Source organism: Physeter macrocephalus, chromosome 20 (assembly GCF_002837175.3).
Source record: "Physeter macrocephalus isolate SW-GA chromosome 20, ASM283717v5, whole genome shotgun sequence".
Lineage (NCBI taxonomy): Eukaryota > Metazoa > Chordata > Mammalia > Artiodactyla > Physeteridae > Physeter > Physeter macrocephalus.
The window spans coordinates 101,464,686-101,490,533 of NC_041233.1; the positions used below are offsets into that span (position 1 = coordinate 101,464,686).

The window sequence follows — 25,848 nt, forward strand, 5'->3', positions numbered from 1 at the left end:
GGCGTGGCCGCTCCGCGGCATGTGGGATCCTCCTGGACCGGGACACGAACCCACGTCCCTTGCATCGGCAGGCGGACTCTCAACCACTGCGCCACCAGGGAAGCCCCCACACTGCTATTTTTAAAATAGATAACAAACAAGGACCTACTGTAAAAAATAATAATAATAATTAAAACAGAGGGAACTCCAAATCTTTGTTACCGTCTTCCCTTTCACCCTTAACATGCTTCTGCCTTATTCTGTATCTCATTGGGTGTCACCACTAACTACACACTGTTGCTCAAATCAGAAACCCAGAGGTTAATTTTGACTATTTTCTATCACATCAATCAGTCACCAAAGTCTGTTGATTCCATCTCTTAAATATTTCTCCTGTTTGTCCGAATCTCTCAATTCTGTCACTACCATGGAATTGGCCACTATAGTCTCTCAAGCGTTTTTATGCATCAGCCTCCAAACTGATTTCTCTGCCTCAAGTTATACTTTTCTCCAGTCTATTCTCCATACTGTGACTAGTACCATCCTTCTAAAATACAGATTTGATCATGCATTTTTTTTCCACCATAGTTGGAAATAGGAATATCAAGTGAAGCAGTAGAAGGCAGAGAAGGAATAGGCAGACAGGTAAAAGTAAAACCAGAAATACATACAGTTTCAGTGCTGATTTAGGGACTATGAGGGTTACGTCCCCAAAATGATAGAACTCCAGTATTACTGAGCATCTACTAAAAACCAAAATGTCACTTGCTTATACTATAAATGTGTTTACTCACTAGATATATCTTTTCCTGGATTTTAAAATATACTCTGCCTTTCACACTACTGTATTATAATCTATCTACAGAATAATCAACTTTAATATATTCTCTAAATCACTGACATGATACTCCTATAAGTTAGATACACAATTTATTTTTCTCACATAACAATTTCACATATTTAAGTGACTTTTTAGGTGGTACATCCTTCTCTGTTTCACTTCGGGCCTAAATTCTAATGTACCTTCTAAGTTTAAAGTGCAAATATTTTGTAAAATCTTGACTTTCAGGAAATATCTCAATCTACGCAAAGTCTATACTTTTAAGAAGTTTCAGTTTATTTCAGAGTTATTCTCAAGAAAGTGTGGAAAGGATTCAGATTAATCTCTATAATCCTGTTATATCATTTTTATTTTCTTTTGAAATATTGTGGTTCCCGAGAAGTTCTGAAACAGAGTTCACATTTATTCTCTGGGTTTAAAAATCCTCCATTAATTTGCCTCATCCTACTTTTTCCCCTTCTGTATCCTCTTTTCTCCTTTAAAAATTGTGCAAATCTTGTATGTTTAGATCCCTGGTCACACGTTGCTCATTCTGACCTTGAATTTTTGTTGATATAGCTACCTACCAGAGGTGGGCAGTTCAAATGAAGAGTGAGCTGGGCAAGTTCTGAGACAGTAGGAAGTGTTTTAACCTGAAGACATATTTCAGTCTAAAGATGTCCATGTTTGTAAATTTAAGCATGTATGATTTAAACAAAACATGCTTACATATAAGTTATAGTGATTGACTGTGACTTCTGGTTCATACTCTTTGCTCCCCCACCATCTCTGTAATGTCTCGGATCTTTAAGATTAGTTTTCCAAATGCAGCCTTTTTTGCTAGATCTAGCAGGAATATGGCATCTGTGAATTATTCCTGGCTATATCTAAAACATCATGTTTTACCTATACTTTTGACTAGCTCTAGTTAGGACATATCAGATTATCAGTCACCATGCCAGATGCTTTACATATGTTACCCGATTTAATCATTAATGTATGTCATCAGCATAGTTGGTATCCCCAGTTTATAGACATCAAATCTGAGAAGCAGAAGAAAAGTAACTTACTGAAGGTCCCATAGTTAGTAAATGAAAATGATTTTAATGGATGAGCTGTTACATGATATTTGAAAGATAGTTTCATAACCATTTTTTTTAAAGAATGCAGTATTCTCTTATTTTTCAGTTTACATGTTATAATATTGTACCCTGTTTTTTCAGTGTATAGTCTTTGCTATGACTTCTGGCCAGATGTGGAATCATATCCGTGGACCACCATATGCTCATAAAAACCCACACAATGGACAAGTGGTAAGTGCATGTTCTATGCATCAGTATTATGAACTTTAATCCTGTTTACATAGGAATCTGAAATTATGTTTAGCATTTAGTAAGAAAGGATTCTATTTGTAAATCTATGTTCTTTCTCTTCTCATTTACTACCTTTACCATGTACATACACACAACATGCACATATATATATTTTTTTAGGGTGAGGACTGCTTTAGTGTGGATTAAAAAAAAATTCAGTGTACCTACTTATCAAATATATACACATAAATTATTTTTTCAACTTTGTAGACTGCTATGGCAACAATATGTAATGCCAAAAGAGGAAATAGGAACAGTTTGTAGCCAGTGTCCCAGCAATGATAAACTTAATTTAGTTCAGAAGATCATTAAGAACCCTGAAGTCATTGTATTAGGATGCCAGGAACTGTCTGCCAGAAAATTGAAAGTGAAATTGGTGTGTAGTTAAATCAGTAGCAAAATTTACATTAGTAACTGCTACTGTTTTGCTGCCTTCCTTTTCCTTTTGGTGAGTGGGAAATATTGTCATAGATCAACTTTGCAGAATACTGTCTTTAAGGCTTAGTATTAGGTTGGTGAAGATTACTGTTTTAAAATATGCCTTTTTTCTCTAGCTTTTTCTTTATACAGATTTTGAAGGAAGAATACAATGACACCTCTCGTGCACTCATCACCAAACTTAATTACCATTCATAACCAATCTTGTTTCATCTTTTCTCCCATCCAGTTCTCTTTACCGCTGTTGGATTCTTTTGAAATAACTGCCCAATATCATTTCATTTCAAACATAAATATTTCAGTAGGTGTCTCTAAAAGATGAGGTTTTCTTAAAAAATCATAACCACAGTACCAGAATCACACCTAAAATGGTAATAAATTCTTAATTTCTGAAAATTGTGGCTCTGAATGGAATAAAGTTATCCCATGGCAAATCATGTTATAATTTCTCTATAAATATATATGTATAATGTAAGCTTATGAGGTTTGTTCTTCATTGCTTACAGTACTTCAAATATCTTTAATATTAAAAAAGCTAACAAGTTACTTCTTCTTCCTAAATTGTTTGTGACTTTCTTTGAACTTCTTTGTGGAACTGTAATACAGGGGTATAATTCACTTTACTTACTGTATGTACCCTGATGGCTCAATTAGATTTTAAGGGCTGGTTGCTAGTTACAGCCACTGATACTGTATAATAACCATTTTGGTCTCATATTTTTGTCAACGTCTTCAGATTTCTTCTATAGGTGTCAAGAATATGGAGTCAAAGTTAGACTCTGGATAATGAGCTGCTGTAGTAAATCAGACATGTCTTTTGTTATGTGTACTCTGTATTTTTTAAATCTGTCACTACTTAGAAAAGTGATTTGAATGTCTAATATTCAAAATTAATTTTACAGAAAAAATAATTAGAAGTAATTATCAAGCAATAAATTGTCCCCTTATCTTCAAGTCTTCCTGACCATCCTATTTAAAAGTGTAGTCCTTTTCTCTCATCCTCCTCCCCAATACCCATACTCACTATCTTCCTTTCCTTTTTAAATTTTTTCTCCATAGCACTTATAACACGTTATATAATTTACTTATTTTGTGTTATTTTTGTTTGTCTTTTGCCAGGACCCCAGTAGGTATAAGCACTTGACTGCATGGCTTTTTATCCACTTTGGTCCCTGATATGTTCCTATTTCATAAAGAGGGCCTGACAGAAAGATTTGATCACTATTGTGTTAATGATACTTAAAAGTGTAAATTTTGGAAATTGATAAAATTCTTATTACTGCCTTTTAATATTCTTATAATATTCCTTATGCAAATAAACATATTAAGCATTGCTTTTTATTATTTGCTTAAATACATTTGTTAAAGTGTATGAAAAATTCATCAACATTCTTGTGAAATGTTTTAGCTTATGTAGGGGAAGAAAATATAATTTTCCCTCTACTGTTCTGAGTCTTTGCCTGAGGCCCCTGTAACAAAAGACAGAATAACAAGAGAAAAACAAACAAATTGATTAACATGTATACCTCATGTATAGATGGGAGATAGGGAAAAATGAATAACTCTCAGAGGTGGCTTAGAGCTCAGACTTAAGTGCCATCTTCAGTTACAGACAGAAAGAAAGGTATTGAGGGAAAGCCAGTTGTGGAAGTGACCAGGAAAAGTAAGATAAGCAAAAGTGAGGTGTAGTGTGCAGATTTAAGTTCGCGGTTGCCTTCTCCATTGATAAGGATCTAAAGTTGTCTCCAAGGATTGTCTCTACCTGTAGATTGTCTCTACCTATGTCCTTGCTGGTAGAGAAAGGAGGAGGGACACCGTTGTGAATTTATGTCCTGCTTTTAGGCAGATTGGGGAAGGCAGAGAACTTTTCTAGTATCTGCTTCTTCTCAGTGCCTTCAGCTTAAAATAATTCTTAGGCCAAAGTGGCATATTTTAAAGTGTTGTATTCTGTCACTCTTCATTCTCACTGTAATCTTCTTACCATTTCAACCATTACTTCGCTAAATCATGAGACTCTAATCCCCTCACATGTCGTTTACTGGAGTAAGCTCCAAAAAATTTGCACTATTACAGTTAACAGTGACAACGTGGATGCCATCTATTGCTCACTGAATATATGCTAGGCACTAGACTTCACGAATGAGTATTTTAGGCCACTAGGTGAATGTTCCTAAAGCATACTTTGACTATAGTGATAATATTAATATGTGTGGACCAGAGTTATCAGTTAAATTGGAAATCCTAAGTGGCTCTCCATTACTTGCCCATTGTAATTTTCCTTTTCAGCCTAAGACCTCTACTCCTTTGCAGAGAAACTCAGTGTATTTGTACTGTCGCTTGTCCCCTAAATATATGCTTTATTTTGCTGCTTCCATTCCCGGAATTTCTACCAAATCATGCCCATCCTTCAAATACCACCTAATTTGCCATCCCTCTGAAATGCATTCCTTAATTACGTTAGAAATTCTTCTTCCCTTTACACATCGGTAAATATGTAGGTAGCCAATTTATGTATCTCTGCATTCCTTTATAATAATATTTTTAAAATATTTCATGTATTAGTCAAATTCTTAACATAGGGAGTTTCTTTTAAGCTATTTTTCATCTTTACACTTACATACAGCTGGTCCTCAATAAATGTTTTATTAAATGATTATAAAGACTCACACTAGAGATTCTGGTTTCTTGAATTGTATTATCTTAATTCTTTCCATTTATTTTTTGTCACTAGTCTGAAGGATAATAGGATCAACATGTCACTGTTAATTCCACATAAACCAGTTAGTAACCTTAATGTGACAGGAACATTTATTTTAAGGTTTAGATTAGATTGGAAAGAAATTTTCTCTATTGATTTAGAAAATGTTTTATCTGCCCCCTCCACATTGTTGTATTACTATTTTGTAGGTACAGATTGGCATGGCCCTTAGGAAAAGGTACTGTGGTGGCCCAGAGGAACACATTAAGAAAACAGAATTTTCTATATTTTTAAAAGAAAAAAACTTTTCCTTCATACGTGCATCTAGCTTTCAGTGTATGTATTTTAGCTTTTCAGCACCTTAATCAAAAGTTACAGAAATGATGAGACTTAAACCTATAACCAAGTTGTTTAAAGAAATGAATTTTGTCCCAAACTCTTCACCCTCATATTTTATAAAAATATTTTTTTTCTTATATTTGAATAAAGTATTAGGATTGAAGGGAAAAAAATCACGAAAGTCTTGCAAATATAGGAGCTTCTTGCTGCACAATGAATTGCTTGAGTGTGCTCTTGGCCAGAGATGTGGGTATGGTTTTGGACTGATCTGAGATGTTAATTACTAAGATGTTACTTACTAAGCAGTATAGACAAAAGCAGGTTAAAGGGGCAGGAGAATGTTGCCCATTAGTATATAGCTCTTTTCTTGTTTTGCATTTTAACGTATTTTAGCAAAACTTCGCTTCCTGCTTTTTAATATGCATAATGTCAACATACACTGAAACAGAAAATTGTTTTTGTTTTAATGAATTGATTTGCATAATAATGTGTTTTCATATTACTGGAACAAAATAGAAGATTAACTTTGCTTTATAAAATCAAGTGGTTACAGTACAGTACAGAATTATACTTTAAACAATGACTGTCCATTAGAATAATAATAGTGAATGGTTTCCTTTATAATAGATGTGTTTAAATTTCAAGATATAACTTGAAAATTAGCACTATCCTTCTTTGGTAATTTCTTCATATTTTAACCTGTATTTCTAAAAAGAAATTACCATGTAGGATTTGTGTTTTTGAGAATAACTATAATTAGGCTATTTATCTCTTTCAGTGGTATGGAATCAAATGACAAAGTGAGTATCTTATGCATATTTGTAAAGGAATTTTATAATTTGGCATTAATTCTTGATGACCAATGCACATTTAGTGGAGTAAGGTATATGAAACAGTAAGTTTACTGTGGTTTCCATATTTGTAACATAATTAAATAACCATTTACATTTTAAAGACTTAATTTTAGGTAGCTATTACACATAAATATCAGCTAATTGAATTCTAATTTTTGTTCATTTTTTCTAAATTAATTTTTAAAATATGTTTGGCTTCAACTATTTATGTTAGATGGTTTAAGAAATTTGTATTAAAATTGTTTATGAAGAATTATTTCAATGTTAAAGTGAACTTAACTTTGTAAATACTGTAAAATTGTACTGTGAGAAGGTCTATATGGTTTCCAGGAACAGGTGGGTTGTTCCCCCCGACCCCCTTTTTCTGAAGTTGGTTTCTAAATAGAATTCTGGATGGTTGTGAGTTCTTTTGTGTCAAATTTTTTAAATTGCCTAATTTGCTGTTTTTCCTGTATATGGGAGTTTTTAATGGATTTGGCTTTGTAACATCTAGTTTTATACTTTTTAAGCATAATACTGTGAGGTCAGAGAGCACAAATGAGGAAAAATAATAGTCCCAGTAGTAGAAGCCAGAATTAGAATGGTGGATCTTGTAACATGATCGAGTCATTCGAAGACTAAGTTGATAATAATTAGACTAAATATTTAAAATACATATTTAAAGTTTAGACATAAATATTGTTAGTAACAGTGGTTAATGTTTGGATCGTGATGCTAAAATCTATTTTAAATTTTTGACAGAAATTCTAAGAAGTCTGAGGGCCCTGAGCAATCTATGAATCCGAAATGATACCTACTATTTTCTGCAGGGAGATTGACTAATGAAATACGGGTGAAATGTCATGAAACCTCCATAACCTTGACAAACATAGTCCTTTTAAATAAAATGACTAAGACCTAATAGGACCCTAGAGCCTTAAAGATACACATGGCCAGGTGTAATCCTAGAATGTGTCATTAGCTTCCAGGCTATATTTTTCTATTATCTGGTTCCTCTCATTATTCTTTAAAATATGATACTTTGACTTCCCCTTTCAACTTTTGCTTTTAAAGTTTACTTTCTGATCATAAAATTAATAAATACTATGGAAATTTAGAAAATTATAAAAAATAGGTATCAATAAATGCAACCCCTTGTAGTTTCATGTCAAGGAGAAAGAACACACTATGTAGTTAAATAAACTGTCTCCCTATAGGTAATAGATTAAAGAGAATGTTGTTGCATTAAGCTGTAAAGTTATGAGAAGTATGAGATGCATTCCTAAGATGATGCTGTAAAAACATGACAGTGAAACAGAAGTGAAGAGAGATTTTTCAGGGTTAAGATGGTGGTATGATACGCCTCTGCCTTCCTTCTTGTTAAATACTGATAGGGATTTATCAAAATGCAAAGCGAACAACAGAATTACAGAGTAAAGCTAATTAAACCCAAATCCCAAAGCATGGGAGAACTTCTGTTAACATCTGAATTTATTGAAATGGACATTGGCATATAGTTTCTTTGTGCTTATGAACTTCCTCAGAGTTCTCTTTAAGTTGCCATCAGTATGCTTACATTCATTTTACTTACTCCCCAGAAATATTGTTCTACTGCCCATGTCCTCCTCTCATCTTACCAGAGGTTTCATGTTCTGCCTCATGCTGTCAGGGCTATATTGAGCTACTACTAGTAGGAAAGACAAGCTGATAACAGATTCCTTTGTTGGCCCCAAACGTGAAAAGCCATGGTTCTTTCTGTGAAACAGCATTAAGTAATGTTTCAGAAGCATAAGCTTCACACCCATTGTCAACTTCTTGCACTCTTGCTAACTTTGGAACCCTTTCACGTTAGATAAATGTTACCAGGACTTCAACTTTTCCTCATTTGTAAAATTTCAAGGTAGGTGTAAGTGGTTTCTGTCCCCACGCCACATTAACCCTTACTGCCCTTATAGACTGGCTGTCTCAGGAAGCAGCGAAGGGATGGTTTGGGCTGTGAAACGCGTATCATACCAAGCGGGATGAATTCGGCTCCCCGCCCCCCTCCTCCCGGCACCCGCAGAGGACATTTGGTAGTTTCTGGGTACAGTTTTGGTTGTCACAACGGTGGGGGCATCGGCCCTCTACTGGCAGCTAGTGGTGGAGCCAGGGATGCCGCTGAGCATCCTACAGTGCAGAGGACAGTGCTCACAGCCAGGAAGCACCGGGCTCAAACATCAGGGTTGAAAATGAGAAGCTCCAGAGACTCTTCAATATAATTTTGTTTTCTTATATATTTTGTAGCCAAGAAAGCCATCCCATCTAGCATTTATACCCAAAGGATGACTTTCTTAAAAAAAAATTTCTTTTTTTAATTGAAGCAACCAGTGAGTGCTTCGGATCACACTGACCTGTGGTTTAAGGTTTGGGAGGATTGTATATATTGAACGCCATCACTAAATATAACTGATATGAAAATGTTTTGGGTATAATTGTTTGCTTTAATCTACCTTAGTAAACGCCATTTAATCTTGGACATTTTATATATGCTTAAAAAGAGACGTTTACATAAGAGAGTAAAAATGACTCTTAGGCCCATGGAGTCATGTTTGTGGCTTGTCCTGAAGCGTACAGGCAGAGAAACAGATGGGAAGAAAACGGGCTTGAGCTCTTCCCAAGCTCTGCCTCTTAGCGGTGTGTCGCTAGGGGTGGAAGTTACTTAGACTCATTTAATATAAGAAAAGAGGGACTAATACTGCTTTTCTTACCTTGTAGTTTGTGAGATAAAATATAATCATAGATGTATAAGCACTTTTAAAAGTTGAAAACACTCCTGTCTTAGTTTGGGTCCCTCCCAGAACAGACCCAAAGACGACAATTCAGGTGAAAGTAGCTCATGCCGGAGGTGAGGCAAACGTGAGAAAGGAGCAGGAAACTGAGTTCAGGAAGGGAAGGCAGTCAAAAAAGGTGCCGTATCCAGCCCATGAGCGCTTTGGGCCACTGAAGCGTAACACTGCTTGGGGATCTCTGGGAGCTGGTGTGGAACACATACAGCGATTTTCCCACCCAAGTGGTGAGGGAAACTAAGGTATTGATACTTATATACCAGCTCTCGTCAGTCACTCGTGGAGTGCTATTTCTCTGGGGAAGGCATTACTTTCCCTGCACTGGTGGATTTCAGGTGTTCAGGAAAGCCACCCAGGCACAGAAATGCAGGTGCTGCTGGTGGAAGTCAGGCTGGTGCACGGGCAGTGCCCTCGTAGATGTGTCTACTGCAGCTTCTCATAATAAGCTACGAGTTTATTCTTTGTTAGTAGATTCCAAAACAGAGGGAAAAAAATCATGAAGAAACATACTTTTCAATTGGTGTTTTTAAGATACCACGCTCCGAAAACAATAGCAACAAGTAGTCAAAATGTCTCACCAATTGTGAATAGTTTTTTAAGTCAATATCATATTTGTCTTGTAGATAATCCTGTAGTGAAAAGTATAAAAACATATTTATTTAAGAATATCTATCAGAAACTGTTTTATCCTGTTGTACATTTTAACAATTCTTATATAGGTGAACAGATGATTTGCTCCTTTATAGAAGGTTTGTTACTGATGCTCTGTCAACAGGGCCTGTGTTTTGAATTGTATTTTCGGGAAGGCGTATACAGTACAGTCCTCTCAGCTATCCACCCCGACTCCTCATTCACCTTAGGATCAACACGGGTTTGAATAGTGCACAGTTTGTGGCCATCAACAGAATTGATATATAGTGGGCCTGTGTCAGCTCTGAACTTCTGATTCTAGCTTCAGTAGTTCAGTTTTCTCTCTGAACTGAGCTAATTGGATCAGACAAGCTTAAAAGACTGTGGAGTATGTTGGTGGGTCTTTACTTAGCTTTAAAAAATTATATATATTTGTAATATCAGTGACTGTTCACATTTTCACACATTAATTGTGAAATAACACATTTCTTCAGGGATCTACAGATGTTATCAGAGTAAGTTTCACCACGCTGAGCTTAAATGTAAATGAATATAGAGAATGTAAAGAAAATTAATAGTGCAGGCAGTATGTTACTATGCTGATTTGCAAGTAAGTTTGTTACTGTTAAGTTGCTATGTGATGGCCCAGTCGAGTACTAATGTTCTCCTTCCACAGCGTGAAAGTCATCACAAAAACAGTCATTACTGTGTAGCTAAAGGGAATCTATATACCTATGATTACCTGGGACATAAAGACATTTTCTGCCATTTAAAAAAACATCTTGAATGAGATGCATTCAGTTACATAAACTTGTGCTTAGATTATAACTCCCAACTAAATAAATATATTGTCCTCTTTTTTAAGATTTGGCTTTTAGCTGCTGCCTGAGAGTTGCTATGGGTTTACCATATATAATCCAAAATTTTTCACTGCATTATACTTCAGTTGTGAATGTAGCTAAGAGCTGTGTTCTACATGCACATGCAAAAGCATTTTGTTGCAAAAATGCATGCTGCTTAATAGAGAATTTATCATTAATGTAGCACTTTTTCTATGTCTCAGGTAGCCATAATAGTCTTAACACTTTCTCCAGTGCTGTACACTCATGCCTCAGGGATTTTGCATATACTAGCTCTGTTTTTTTTGGTTTTTTTTTTTTGTGGTATGCGGGCCTCCCTCTGTTGTGGCCTCTCCCGTTGCGGAGCACAGGCTCCGGACGCGCAGGCTCAGCGGCCATGGCTCACGGGCCCAGCCGCTCCGCGGCACGTGGGATCCTCCCAGACCGGGGCGCAAACCCGGTTCCCCTGCATCGGCAGGCGGACGCGCAACCACTGCGCCACCAGGGAAGCCCCTATACTAGCTCTTTGAGGGACATATTTTAGTCCTAAGTGGAAAATTGTATAGGCTTATTTAAACTAAATACAATTATTTTATTTAGGATATTCAGGAGTTTTATTATAATCTTCATACCACCAGCAAAGAGAATGTCAAAATACAACGAAAAATTTTAAACACAAAAACCCAGAAAGATAATAATAATTGGTAAAGGTATGCCAAAATTTTATGGTAGAGTTTGGAATTGAGAGTCTGCCTTTTCATTTATTCATTCCTTTATTTTTCCATCCAATAAATGTTTGTTGAGAGCCCATTCAATACCAGGTACTGTTTCTGCCCTAGTAGTACAGCTATATCATGGAGCTGATAGACTAGTAGAGAGATGCAATATGATCTGGGTTTGCCCAAAGTCTCAGTCATTAAAGCTCTGCTTATTATTGCACTGTGTGGTATCAGAAACTGAACTGTTTTAAAATTTTGCCTCAGTACCGTGGTTGCTCTGTTGCTATGACCTTGCGTCTTCTCTCTTGGCAAGCTTTCCCTTATCTTATTTCTTTTGATTTTTAAATTTTTTGTGTCTAGTTGGCCATTGGTAAGACTCTTTGCCTTTATCTCTAGCATCTAGTGCTGCTTCTGTCTGCCCTCTCTACACGTGGTTTTGACTTTCATCATCACAGTATGTGCTTTTGAGCCTAAACTCACTGATCTTTACCACCTTCTGAAGCCAACCCAAACTGCTCCTTTACTTCCTTTCAACTGTTTAGCTACTAACAACCCTGGCAATTAATGAAGGACCATGTGATTTGTATCCTTACCACCTATCAAAATATTTCACACATGGCAGATATTAAATAAAAATAAAGCTGAATAGATGAATAAATCTTTCTTTGCAAATAGGAACTCAAGTTCTATTTTCAGCCTTTCAAAAATGTTAACTATGTCTGAAAAACAGCGATTTCCCTCCTGAGCTTTGTTTGTACTTTGTAATTAAAACCTTGAAGCACATACCCAAAGGGATTATAAAACTACAAAATGAGAATGTGTTTTACGATGTCAAACTTAATCTAATACAGTTAAACTTCCTGAGAATCCAGAATAAATGTGATTTCAGAGAAAATAGTAGAAAAGCAAAGGCACGAAGAATTGACCCGCCCACAGAGAAAGGGATAAATAATACAAACCAGTTAGCAAATAACTTTTTTCCAATTTTGGTAAATTATTTAGTACATTGGAAAGAATAATGGACTAACTAGACCCCTATGGTCATTATAAACCAAGGAAATTATTCTCATACTATGAATAAAATTGAGTCAATTATATTAAACATAATAAGCATATACATTCTAATTTGAAAAAAAGCATTTTAGAGGTATATCTCCACAACTTCAAAATAAATTTCGGTAACTCAGAATATTTCTTATTCATTGCATATTTTCCAACATCATTATATTTTGATTCTTTAAAATGCTAATCAATGATTTAAATAAATTTTTTATAAACTTGGATGAAATTAGCATTCAAAAATTATTTCAATATTCATATTATCACATCACCTTTAGATATAAAGATTAGGAGCCATGAGAAAATTTGTGTAAAATTTATGTATTAGGTTACATTAAAATAAGTTTTAGTGCTTCTGTATATTTAAGTAAACTTTTTTTCCCCATAAAGACTTAAACACTACATCATATGTGTCACATATATTTATCAAAACAGAGAATCAAATATACTGTGTCCCTCTTATACTAAAAAAAAAAAATGCCACAGTGTGATTTGGTCATGCTGTAGACCAAATTATGCTATAGTTTATGACTAATTAATAACCTCAAGGGGAAGAAACAATAGGTCTGCATTGGAGAAATGTCCCATTATCTTGGAGGAGTCATGCTGAATATTTTGAAGTAACAGTAGATCTCTGTCTTTCTCTCTCCCCTTCCGTACATTCTCTCTTACTCATTTCTTCCCTCCCCCTACATATTATTAAACTTATGGTGTAATTTTAGCTAAATAATAAAATAGCCTAAAGGATGTATTAGAATAGGACTCAGGTAGAAAAATGAGTCAGAGGTATTTTATTTTCTGTTAATTCTTGTTAACAATGTACACATAATACATTTCCTTTTATTGTAAGTATTATAATTGTGGGATGACATTCCTCCTTTAATATACTTGTAAAACCCTCTTCCTCTCTCATCCAAAAAAGTGCTGCTTTTTTGGATGAAGTCATTTCTTTATGCTCCTGGATGAATATAAAGTTCTCCAATTCTGAATGGCCATGGTATTTATTTGCCATATTCATTTTTCTCAGTCTTATATAGTTTTTGCATAATCATCCCCACTAATAAAATGAAATTACCTTGGCCACAGAATCAGAGTATTACTTATCTGTATAATTCTCTTTATAAGACTTATACAGACTTGAATGAATGAATAAACGAGCCAAGGAACATACACACAAAATGATCAAACCTGATGGATTATGTACATTTTATTCTGTATTTGGGCTGATAATGCTGTGTGTGTTCTCCTAGCTATTTATAAAGTGTCAAAGTTTTTTTGTTTTTTATTTGCTTGTTCTTAGGTTAATCGGAGAAAATAAGTGCTTTAAATTAATTTTGTTCTGCTAACTAGGAGACCGTTGACCATATACAGTATAGAAATGATTACTTACGAAATTATTTCTAGCTATACAATTATATCTAATAGTCTATTAATAATTTACTTACACAGGTTGTAATTGTTTATTTCTTACCTTAGTAAAGTTTAATCTATTTGAAAAGTTTGGACTTGTCTGATTTGGGTTTATCCCAAACTGTGTATTAAAATACAAAGTCTATACCATAAGATGTTTTAAAACAATTTTTAAATATTGCTTGCCTCTACTATAACTTCTAATCTTTTATTTTATCCAGGTGTAACATTAAAAAACTGTTGAATTTATAATATTCTAAATAAGCCTCGTGCCTAAAATGAATTTTATAATGGATGTACTAGCAGAGCTGCTGTGTAAATAATGCAAAGATGCTTTAATTCTCTCCCAAAGAAGCAATTACTCTGAAAAGCCACATTTATTTCTGCCAAGAAACAAAATTAGTGTGTCCTACATCAAATCTCACAAAAATCTGTCGTCGTGTTATGTCTTCATGATATTCTTATAGTGTTTATATTTTAGTTTTGTTGACTAGAAACCATTATTCCTGTAATAACCAATAAATTTGCTTATTGGTTAATATATTAAGTTCTGAAAGCATGGATCATCTTCAATGTATTTTTAAAAACTAACAGGTGTATTAAAAGACACTGTAAATATAACTAGCAATCATTTAACTATAATAACTCCTGAGTTATAATCTATACTTCATTACTGATGATTAAGTCATTACTAAAGACATTCTCATTTTAAAGTTTTTTTTTGATGTGGACCATTTTTAAAGTCTTTATCGAATTTGTTACAGTATTGCTCCTGTTTTTACATTTTGTTTTGGCGCGAGGCATGTGGGATCTTAGCTCCCCCACCAGGGATAGAACCTGCACCCCCTGCATTGGAAGGCAGAGTCTTAACCACTGGATCACCAGGGAAGTCCCCTCTTTGTTTTTCTTAGGGATGGGAAATCTGTCGAATTTGTTACAGTATTGCTTCTGTTTTATGTTCTTGGTTTTTTGGCCACGAGGCATGTGGGATCTTAGCTTCCCAACCAGGGATCAAACCCACAACCCCTGCATTGGAAGGCAAAGTCTTAACCACTGGACAGCCAGGGAAGTCCCAAGACATCCTCATCTTAGAGAAAGTTTTTTCTTTGTATTTTTTTCCAAACACTTCCTACGTTCACCATGGTTCTGGAAAGTTTCAAACCTTCATAGCTCCCTTTTTTTTCTATTTCATTAATGCTATTAAAAAAAATCCAAGTTGCTTGGTGTTTGTCTCCAGCTGTCAGTCATCAAAGTCCATCATAAAATCTAGCATTAATAGGGGTAATATGATCTGAGATAATGACTTAAAAGTGCTAATAGCAACATAGGAGATCCTAGGCTCCCAGTCCCCCATGCGCCTCATAAAAATCAATTATTGGACTGCTATCCACAAATAAAAACCTAGAAAATCCACTTAGGAAGTTTTAGCTGCACAGTGGAACAAAACACCTGCAAATGATCTCATGAGAAGAGAAGGAAAACAGCTTTGTTTTGCCCACATCATCCCACCCCCATGCTGGCATTGTTCAGCACCAGGAAGGAACTTCCTAGCTAGAAAGAATTCCCCTTGCCTAAAAAGGAAGAGTCGGGTGAGCAAACAGCCTCTTCATCCTTTTGGGGCCCTGTGCAACTTCAGCTTCACACCACCCACACCAACAAAGCTGAGACTTATAGAGCCAACTAGGATCAAGGAGGACAAGCAGGGACTATTATTAGCACAAATGCAGTGCTAATAATTGCATTTCGCAGAGGCCTGCTCTGAGGACAGACTCAGCAGATTTTGCCACTGATGAAGCCAATGGCCAGCACAGCCACCAGGGACCCCCAGCAAATTTTGCTATCTTTCACCCCACAGGTATTTTATGTTTGCTGACACTAGCCACCTGAGTTCCTCCCCACCCCTGCTGTAGCTCCAGAACTGCACCAGCAGCCATCACAGTCCTCTGCATCTGCACAAGTGTAAGACACCAGCCGTCTGAGTCCCTCCCCACCTTCACAGGAACCTGGGAGCCATGGTGGCAGTTAGTTCAGGGCTCTGTGATGCAAGACGCAAGCCTAGATTCCCTGTTAACCCCAACCTCCATGTCCGGCAACCTGAGCAGAAGCGGTATTATGCCCGAGTCCCACCACAGACACATGTGCGCACACATGCATACCTGGTGCCACCACATGCCCCGCACCTGGTGGTCTGGACCGCTAGACCCAGGATGACAGCATGCTCTATTATGCCCCACCCACAGGTGAAAAGCTTCCCTTATCAAAGTTAGTTCATAAAGCCTGGAAGAGTGACTGCTTCTTAAAATACTGAGACACCTATGCAAGTCTACAGGGATCACAAAGAATCAGGGAAACATGGCCCCACCAAAGAATACAGTAAAATCTCTTGTAACTGGCCCAGAGAAATAGAGATCCAGGAACTGCCAACAAAGAATTCAGAATAATTGCTCTAAAGATGCTCAAAGAGCTATAAGAGAACACAGATAAATAATTTAAAATACCAGGAAAATGCTAAAAGAACAAAATGAGAAGTTCAACAATGAGATAGAAAACATTAAGCAGAACCAAACAGAAATGTTGGGGCTGAAGAATACAATGCTGAAGAATTCAGTAGAGAACTTCAAATGTAGACTTGACCAACAGAAGAATCAGTGAGCTAGAAGACACGTCTATTTTAATTATCAAGTCAGAGGAACAAAAAGAAAAAAGAATGAAAAAGAATAAAGAACTTATGGGACTGATGGAACACCATGAAGAGAAATGATGTATGCATCATTGAAGTCCCAGAAGGAGAAGAAAGGGATAGAAAGCTTATTGAAAGAAATAATAGGGAATTCCCTGGCAGTTCAGTGGTAACAACTGCATGCTTTCACTGCTGAGGGTCCAGGTTCAGGTTCCCTGGTTGGAGAACTAAGCTCTCACAAGCCACGCAGCATGGCCCCAAAAAAAAAAAAAGAAAGAAAGAAAGAATGGCTTAGAACTTCCCAAATATAGGGAGATATTTGGACTTCCAAGTTCTGCAGCTAATAGGTAAACCCAAAATTTCAATTTAAAAGATCTTCTCTAAGATGCATTGTAACAAAAGTATCTGAAATTGGAGACAAATAATTTTTAAAGTAGTAAGAAAAAAATTTTCTTATACACGGTAAGCCCCAGAAGATTTGTCAGAGATTAGTCAGCAAAGACCTTGCAGTCCAGGAGAGAAAGGAGTGACATATTCAAAGTGCAGAAGAAAGAAACTGCCAACCAAGAATACTTCACCCAAAGCTGTTTTTCATAAATGAAGGCAAGATAAAGACTTTTCCTAATAATCAATTCAGGGCATTGATCATCCCTAGACCTACCTTACAGAAATACTGAGAGGAGTTCATCAAGCTTCGTCAAAAGAAAACTAATTAGTAACATGAAAACATACGAAAATGTACAACACATTGGTAAAAGTAAACATATAGTCAGATTCAGAATAACACTGTAATATGGTGATGTGTTAGATACTTAACTCTAGTATAAAGGTTAAAGGACAAGAGTATTAAAAATAGCTATAGCTTTAACAATTTGTTAATGTATAAATAATATAAAAAGATGTAAATGTGACATCAAAAACAAAAGGGGGAGTAAGATTAGAGTTTCTGTATGTGATCAAAGTAAAACTGTCATCAGTGTAAAATGGACATATAGATATAATTATATATATATGTATATATATATATAATGTTTTATATAAGCCTCATGGTAACCAGAAAGCAAAAACCTACAGTAGATTTACAAAAAAGAGAAGGGAATCAAAGCATATCATTATGGAAAATCATCAATTCACAAAGGAAGGCAGCAAGACAAAGAAAAGAACAAAGAAACAACAAAACAGCCAGAAAACAGGAAGATGACATTAGTGAGTCCTTACCTATCAATAATTACTTTTAATGTAAATGTATTGAATAATCAAAAAGCATAGAATGGCTGCATGGTTAAAATAAAACACCAACTATATGCAGCCTACAAAAGATGCACTTTAGCTTTAAGGACACAGACTAAACATGAAGGGGTGGAAAAAAGGTATAGCATGAAATTAGAAGGCAAAAGAGAACAGGGGTAGTTATTTCAGACAAAATAGACTTTAAGCCAAAAACAGTAACGAGACAAGAAGGTCTTTATATCAATATAATGTTAGGGGATCATTAAGTTTACTAATATTTGAAGAAGTCTATTAGTAAACAGATCTGAAGGAAGAAGTAGACAAAAGTACAGTAATAGTAGGGGACTTCAGTACCCCCACTTTCAATAGTGGATAGATCATCCAGACAGAAAATCAAGAAGGGAACATTGGGCTTGAGCCATACATTAGACCAAATGGACCTAACAGACATATATAGAACATTCCATCCAACAGCAGTAGAATACACATTCTTATCAAGCACACATGGAACATTCTCCAGGAGAGACCATATGATACGTCACAAAACTAGTCTTTGCAAATTTAAGAATATTGAAATTGGGCTTCCCTGGTGGCGCAGTGGTTGAGAGTCCGCCTGCCGATGCAGGGGACGTGGGTTCGTGCCCCAGTCCGGGAGGATCCCACATGCCGCGGAGCGGCTGGGCCCATGAGCCATGGCCGCTGAGCCTGCACGTCCGGAGCCTGTGCTCCGCAGCAGGAGAGGCCACAACAGTGAAAGTCCCGTGTACCGCAAAAAAAAAAAAAAAAAAAAAAAAAGAAGAATATTGAAATCATACCAAGTATCTTTTCTGACTACAGTGCTGTGAAACTATTAATCATTAACAGGAAAAAACCTGGAAAAGGTCACATATGACTAATAACCAGTATCATACTCAACAGTGAGATATTCAAAGCTTTTTCTCTAAGATCAGGAGCAAGACAAGGGTGCCCACTCTCATCACTCCTGTTCAGTGTAGTACTGGAAGGCCTAGCCAGAGTAATCAGTCAAGAAAGAGAAATATAAAAGCATCTAAATCAAAAAGGAGGAAGTAAAACTTTTTGTCAATGGTATGAAAATGTATAGAAAATACTAATGACTCTGCCAAAAAACTGTTATAACTAATCAACAAATTCAGTATAATTGCAGGATAGAAAATCAACATATAAAAATCAGTTGCATTTCTATATATTCACAATAAAATATCTGAGAAAGAAAACAATCCTATTAACAATACTATCAAAAAAATTTGTGAATAAATTTAACCAAAGAAATGAAAGATCTATATACACTGTATACTGAAAACTGAAGACGTTGATGAAAGAAATTGAAGAAAGCATAATAAATAGAAAGATATTCCATGGCCATAGACCAGAAGAATATTATAATGTCCATACCATCCAAAGCCATCTTTAGAGTCAATGCAATACCTTTTAAAATTCCAATGGCATTTTTCACAAAACAGAAAAATCCTAAAATTTATGTGGAACTGTGAAAGACCCTGAATAGCCAAAGCAATTCTGAGAAAGGAGAACAAAACAGGAGACGTGGGCTTCCCTGGTGGCGCAGTGGTTGCGCGTCCGCCTGCCGATGCAGGGGAACCGGGTTCGCGCCCCGGTCTGGGAGGATCCCACATGCCGCGGAGCGGCTGGGCCCGTGAGCCGTGGCCGCTGAGCCTGCGCGTCCGGAGCCTGTGCTTTGCAACGGGAGAGGCCACAACAGAGGGAGGCCCGCATACCACAAAAAAAAAAAAAAAAAAAAAGCAGGAGACGTCACACTTCCTGATTTCACAGTATACTACAGAACTATAATAATTTTATGCCACTATGATATTGGCATACAAATAGACACATAGATCAATAGAATAGAATTTGAGAGCCCATAAATAAAACCCTGCAAATACGATCAGCTAACATTTGACAAGGGACCCAAGAATACTCAGAGGGGAACGGATATTCTCTTCAATAAATGGTGTTGGAAAAACTACATAAGCACAGGCAAAAAACCGAAATTGGACCCCTTTCTTACACCACTCACAAAAATTAACTTGAAGCAGATTAAAGACTTAAACCTAAGGCCTGAAACCATAAAACCCCTAGAATAAACACTGGGAAAAAGATCCTTGACAATGATCTTTGCAATGATTTTCTGGAGATAATACCAAAATCACAAGAAACAAAAGCAGAGTAAGGGGGACTACATCAAAGTAAAGAGTTTCTGTACAGCAAAAGAAATCATCAAAATAGAAAGACAACCTACAGAATGGGAAAAATATTTGCAAATTCTATATCCAATAAGGGGTTAATATCCAAAATGTATAAAGAATTCATACAACTTAACAGCAAAAACATAAACAACCTGATTAAAAAATGAGCAGAGGAACTGAATAGACATTTTGCCAAAGAAGGCATGCAAATGACCTAAAGGTACCTGAACAGATGGCTCAGTATCACTACTCATCAGGGGAATGCAAATCAAAACCACGATGAGATATTACCTCACACCTGTCAGAATAGCTCTCATCAGAAATAAAAGAGGTAAGTTGTTGGCGAGGTATGTGGAGAAAAAGGCGTCCTTGTGTACTTTGGGTGGGGATGTAAATTGGTGCAGCCACTATGGAAAACAGTATGGGGTTTCCTCAGAAAATGAAAAACAGAACTACCATATGATCCAACAACTTCACTTCTGGGTATACATCTGCAAAAGCCTAGATAAGGAAACAACCTGCATGTATGTCAGTGGATGAATGGATAAATAAAATATGATATATACATGTATATATATAAAATGGAATAGTATTCTGCCATGAGAACATCCTGCCACTTTTGAAAACTTGAATTAACCTTGAGGGTACAATGCTTAGTGCAGTAAGCCAGACAGATAAAGACAAATACAGTATGGTATAACATATATGTGGAATCTTAAAAAGCCAAACCTAGAGAAACAGAGTAGAGTGGTGGTTACCAGGGGTTGAAGGTGGGAGAAATACAGAGATATTGGTCAAAGGTTATAAACTTTCAGTTATAAGGTATGTATCTTATATATCTACCTTATAAGAATATCTTATATCCTGGGGATATCATTTACAGCAGAGTGAAATGAACATAGTTAACAATACCATATTATATAATTAAATATTGCGAAGAAAGTAGATCTTAAATGTTCTCACCACAGAGAAGAAATGGTAATTATGTGATGTGATGGAGTTATTAGCTAATGCTATAGTGTTAATCATTTTGCAATATAAGTGTATCAAATCAACAGGTTGAACATCTTAAAACTTATACAATTGTTATATGTCAATTAATATCAGTAAAGCTGGAAAAAATACTGCAGAGAAAATACTTAAAGTGCTACTTACTCCAGAAAGAAGATTAAATTCAGAATGAAACTTACTTCCTTATTAATTATGGTTGGATTTTCTAATGAATTTTAGATAGTGATAATGCATGGCTTTTTTCCCTCTCTTGGACTAGTGTGACACATCATTGGAATACTTTGTGGCTTGTTAGATTTAGTGCAGTTTTCAGAGTATAGACTTTCTATTAGGCACTACCTAAGGCAGTAGGAAAAGCTAATTCTGTGTTTTATAAAGCACTTACAGGGGAAATAGAACTTATAAAATAGGTGTTTGTTTTTTTTGTTTTTACCAAATGGCTGTCCTTGCAACAAATAGCATAGAAGCAAGAGTTACACAAACAACAAAGCCCATATAAAAGATCATCCCAGCTCATTCTTTATAAGCAGGATTTGGGTCAGCATAAAGGGTATTCTACATCACAATCTAATTATAGTGTACAATTTAATAGAATCCATTATCAGTTGTAAAACATCGAATACCTTGTCCTTTGCATGTTCCTGAGATCAAAAAGAAAGGACAAGATTGCAGTGACAGCAGTAAGCCTAGGTGATGGTATTTTAAGTATCCAAATCCACTCAGATCCAAATAAACTCGAAGTCTAGGAATCCAGTGGCACTGAGTCAGAAAAAAATTGAAGTTATCATGCAATACCATAGAAATATTTACATTTCAGTAAGTTCAGTTCAACAAATAACTACGGTGTGCTTTTCACTCTCTGTTGCTCTGGCATTGTAACAATATTCTGGGCTTAATTCTTGCATTCTCGAGTTTCACAATTTAGTCAAGGATGCAGGAAAATATAGGGTCCATTTTGTATACAGTGTGACAAGATCTATAATCATGATAAAGTCAAAGTGATATGTGAGCAGAGAGTAAGAAGGAATGACAGACCTTTCCCCTCAGGCTGAGTATTGTAGGAAAAATAAAATTCTATCAGTTAAAGGATAAGTGGAAAATATATTCAAGATAGAGAGGACAGAGTGAACAAAGGCCATATGCCTTATTCAGAGAAGAGAAAGTAATTTGATGTGATTAGTGTCTATGAATGTTGAGAACTGAGGCTATAAAGATACCTTGGTGCTCTATCATGAAGGACCTTAAAAGCCTTGTGGTAATTTGTTCTTAATCATAAGAGCAATAGGAAATCATGGGAGGATGTTCAGAAAGAGTGGTGTGACATGGTGTGAGAATGTCTGTCTAAATGATTTTGCACTGTGAGGCTGCCCATTTCCTGGTTTTTTTTTTTTTTTTTTTTTTTGGCTAGAAAGAGCAGGCTTTTGTTCTGTCTGGGCCATTAATGTTTCTGGCTTCCCGGCTTCTCCAGTATCATCCACTCCAGGACATAAGAAATACAAAGAAACCCCAAGGAACTTGTATTGTTCTTTGGTTCCTGAGGTCTCTAGCCTGTATGTGTTCTTCTCCCTACCTTTCAGAGTCTTCTTATGTTTGTTTTATATATAAATAACATCCAGGGTTTGGGGCAGTAGTTAGCATGAGGAGTGAGGAGAAATACATCCATTCCATCTTGTCCATAACCACAAATTTTAAAATTGGCTTTTACAAATTTTTTATGGAAGTAAAGTGTTCAATGTAATATACAGATCTTAAATGTACAACTTGATAAGCTCTCATGCATGTATATATTCCTGTAACAATCAAAATATAGACTATTGGTATCCCCCCATGGGTTTCTTCAGGCCTGCTTCCATTTACACCCCACTCCCTCACAGGATGCCACTGTTCTGATTTCCATTGTCATAGATTAATTTGCCTGTGCTTAAAAATTTAAGAAAAAAATTACAGAGTATATATCTATAATATATAGTTTTGCTTAACAGTGTTTTTGAGATTGAAGATGATTTATGAGTGTCTGTGTGTGTGTGTGTGTATATATAGTTTTACTATTAAAATTTTTAAGCCATAGAACAATACATTAAAAGTAATGTTTTAGGGACTTCCCTGGTGGCACAGTGGTTAAGAATCCACCTGCCGTTGCAAGGGACACGGGTTTGAGCCCTGGTCCGGGAAGATCCCACATGCCGCGGAGCAACTAAGCCCGTGCGCCACAACTACTGAGCCTGCGCTCTAGAGCCTGCGAGCCACAACTACTGAGCCCGCATGCTGCAACTACTGAAGCCTGTGCACCTAGAGCCCCTGCTCCACAACAAGAGAAGCCACCACAATGAGAAGCCCATGCACCGCAATGAAGAGTAGCCCCCGCTCAATGCAACTAGAGAAAGCCCGCATGCAGCAACAAAGACCCAACGCAGCCAAAATAAAAAAATAAATAAATCGTGTTTTTAAAAGTAATGTTTTAAGAAGGAAGTTAGTTGTACAGTAGGTGTTTTGGGGGTGAAGGGATGGTTGGTGCATGGAGATGTATAACCCCCCACAGTGTCATCAGACAACCATTTAAATAAAGCAAAGCTAAATGTATTAGAACTTGATGCAGTAAGAAGCCCTTTGCAGTATCTTGGAAGTAGGAAATAGAAGTAGGATATTTATAGGATCTTGCGATATGAACTCAAATGGTTTAGGGTGGGCTTTTCCAGGCAGGTGGCTGATTTGAATTAGCCAAAGTTTTTACAGAATAGTTTAGGTTTACTGGACACCTAGAGGTGAAAATCTTTAAAAAAATTTTTTAACATCTTTATTGGATTATAATTGCTTTACAATGTTCTGTTTCTGCTGTATAACAAAGTGAATCAGCTCTATGTATACATATATCCCCATATCCCTTCCCTCTTACATCTCCCTCCCACCCTCCCTATCCCACCCCTCTAGGTGGTCACAAAGCACTGAGCTGATCTCCCTGTGCTATGTGGCTACTTCCCACTATCTGTTTTACACTCAGTAGTGTATATATGTCAATGCCATGCTCTCACTTCGTCCCAGCTTACCCTTCCCCCTCCCCATGTCCTCGGGGCTTTCCTCTATATCTGCATCTTTATTCCTGTCCTGCCCCTAGGTTCTTCAGAAACTTTTTTTTTTTTTTAGATTCCATATATATATGTTAGCATACAGTGTTTTTCTCTTTCTGACTTACTTCACTCTGTATGACAGACTCTAGGTCCACCCACTTCACTACAAATAACTCAATTTCATTTCTTTTTATGGCTGAGTAATATTCCATTGTATATAGGTGCCACATCTTCTTTATCCATTCATCTGTCGATGGACACTTAGGTTGCTTCCATGTCCTGGCTAATGGGTTTCTTCAGGCCTGCTTCCATTTACACCCCACTCCCTCACAGGATGCCACTGTTCTGATTTCCATTGTCATAGATTAATTTGCCTGTGCTTAAAAATTTAAGAAAAAAATTACAGAGTATATATCTATAATATATAGTTTTGCTTAACAGTGTTTTTGAGATTGAAGATGATTTATGAGTGTCTGTGTGTGTGTGTGTGTATATATAGTTTTACTATTAAAATTTTTAAGCCATAGAACAATACATTAAAAGTAATGTTTTAGGGACTTCCCTGGTGGCACAGTGGTTAAGAATCCACCTGCCGTTGCAAGGGACACGGGTTTGAGCCCTGGTCCGGGAAGATCCCACATGCCGCGGAGCAACTAAGCCCGTGCGCCACAACTACTGAGCCTGCGCTCTAGAGCCTGCGAGCCACAACTACTGAGCCCGCATGCTGCAACTACTGAAGCCTGTGCACCTAGAGCCCCTGCTCCACAACAAGAGAAGCCACCACAATGAGAAGCCCATGCACCGCAATGAAGAGTAGCCCCCGCTCAATGCAACTAGAGAAAGCCCGCATGCAGCAACAAAGACCCAACGCAGCCAAAATAAAAAAATAAATAAATCGTGTTTTTAAAAGTAATGTTTTAAGAAGGAAGTTAGTTGTACAGTAGGTGTTTTGGGGGTGAAGGGATGGTTGGTGCATGGAGATGTATAACCCCCCACAGTGTCATCAGACAACCATTTAAATAAAGCAAAGCTAAATGTATTAGAACTTGATGCAGTAAGAAGCCCTTTGCAGTATCTTGGAAGTAGGAAATAGAAGTAGGATATTTATAGGATCTTGCGATATGAACTCAAATGGTTTAGGGTGGGCTTTTCCAGGCAGGTGGCTGATTTGAATTAGCCAAAGTTTTTACAGAATAGTTTAGGTTTACTGGACACCTAGAGGTGAAAATCTTTAAAAAAATTTTTTAACATCTTTATTGGATTATAATTGCTTTACAATGTTCTGTTTCTGCTGTATAACAAAGTGAATCAGCTCTATGTATACATATATCCCCATATCCCTTCCCTCTTACATCTCCCTCCCACCCTCCCTATCCCACCCCTCTAGGTGGTCACAAAGCACTGAGCTGATCTCCCTGTGCTATGTGGCTACTTCCCACTATCTGTTTTACACTCAGTAGTGTATATATGTCAATGCCATGCTCTCACTTCGTCCCAGCTTACCCTTCCCCCTCCCCATGTCCTCGGGGCTTTCCTCTATATCTGCATCTTTATTCCTGTCCTGCCCCTAGGTTCTTCAGAAACTTTTTTTTTTTTTTAGATTCCATATATATATGTTAGCATACAGTGTTTTTCTCTTTCTGACTTACTTCACTCTGTATGACAGACTCTAGGTCCA

General features: G+C 36.6%; 1 protein-coding gene across 9 annotated transcripts in view; it reads left to right on the forward strand.

Annotated features, from left to right (window-relative positions):
- TUSC3 (tumor suppressor candidate 3) overlaps positions 1-25,848 on the forward strand; it is a 189,818-nt gene that overhangs the window by 107,926 nt on the left and 56,044 nt on the right. For all 9 annotated transcript variants that reach the window (XR_008616102.1, XM_028481184.2, XM_024131416.2 and 6 more), the window contains exon 6: positions 2,023-2,112. Coding sequence is in view for 8 of the 9 variants with exons in the window: in XM_028481184.2 (XP_028336985.1) it covers positions 2,023-2,112 (90 nt within the window). In the remaining variant the exon portion in view is untranslated. The remainder of the gene's footprint in view (positions 1-2,022; positions 2,113-25,848) is intronic.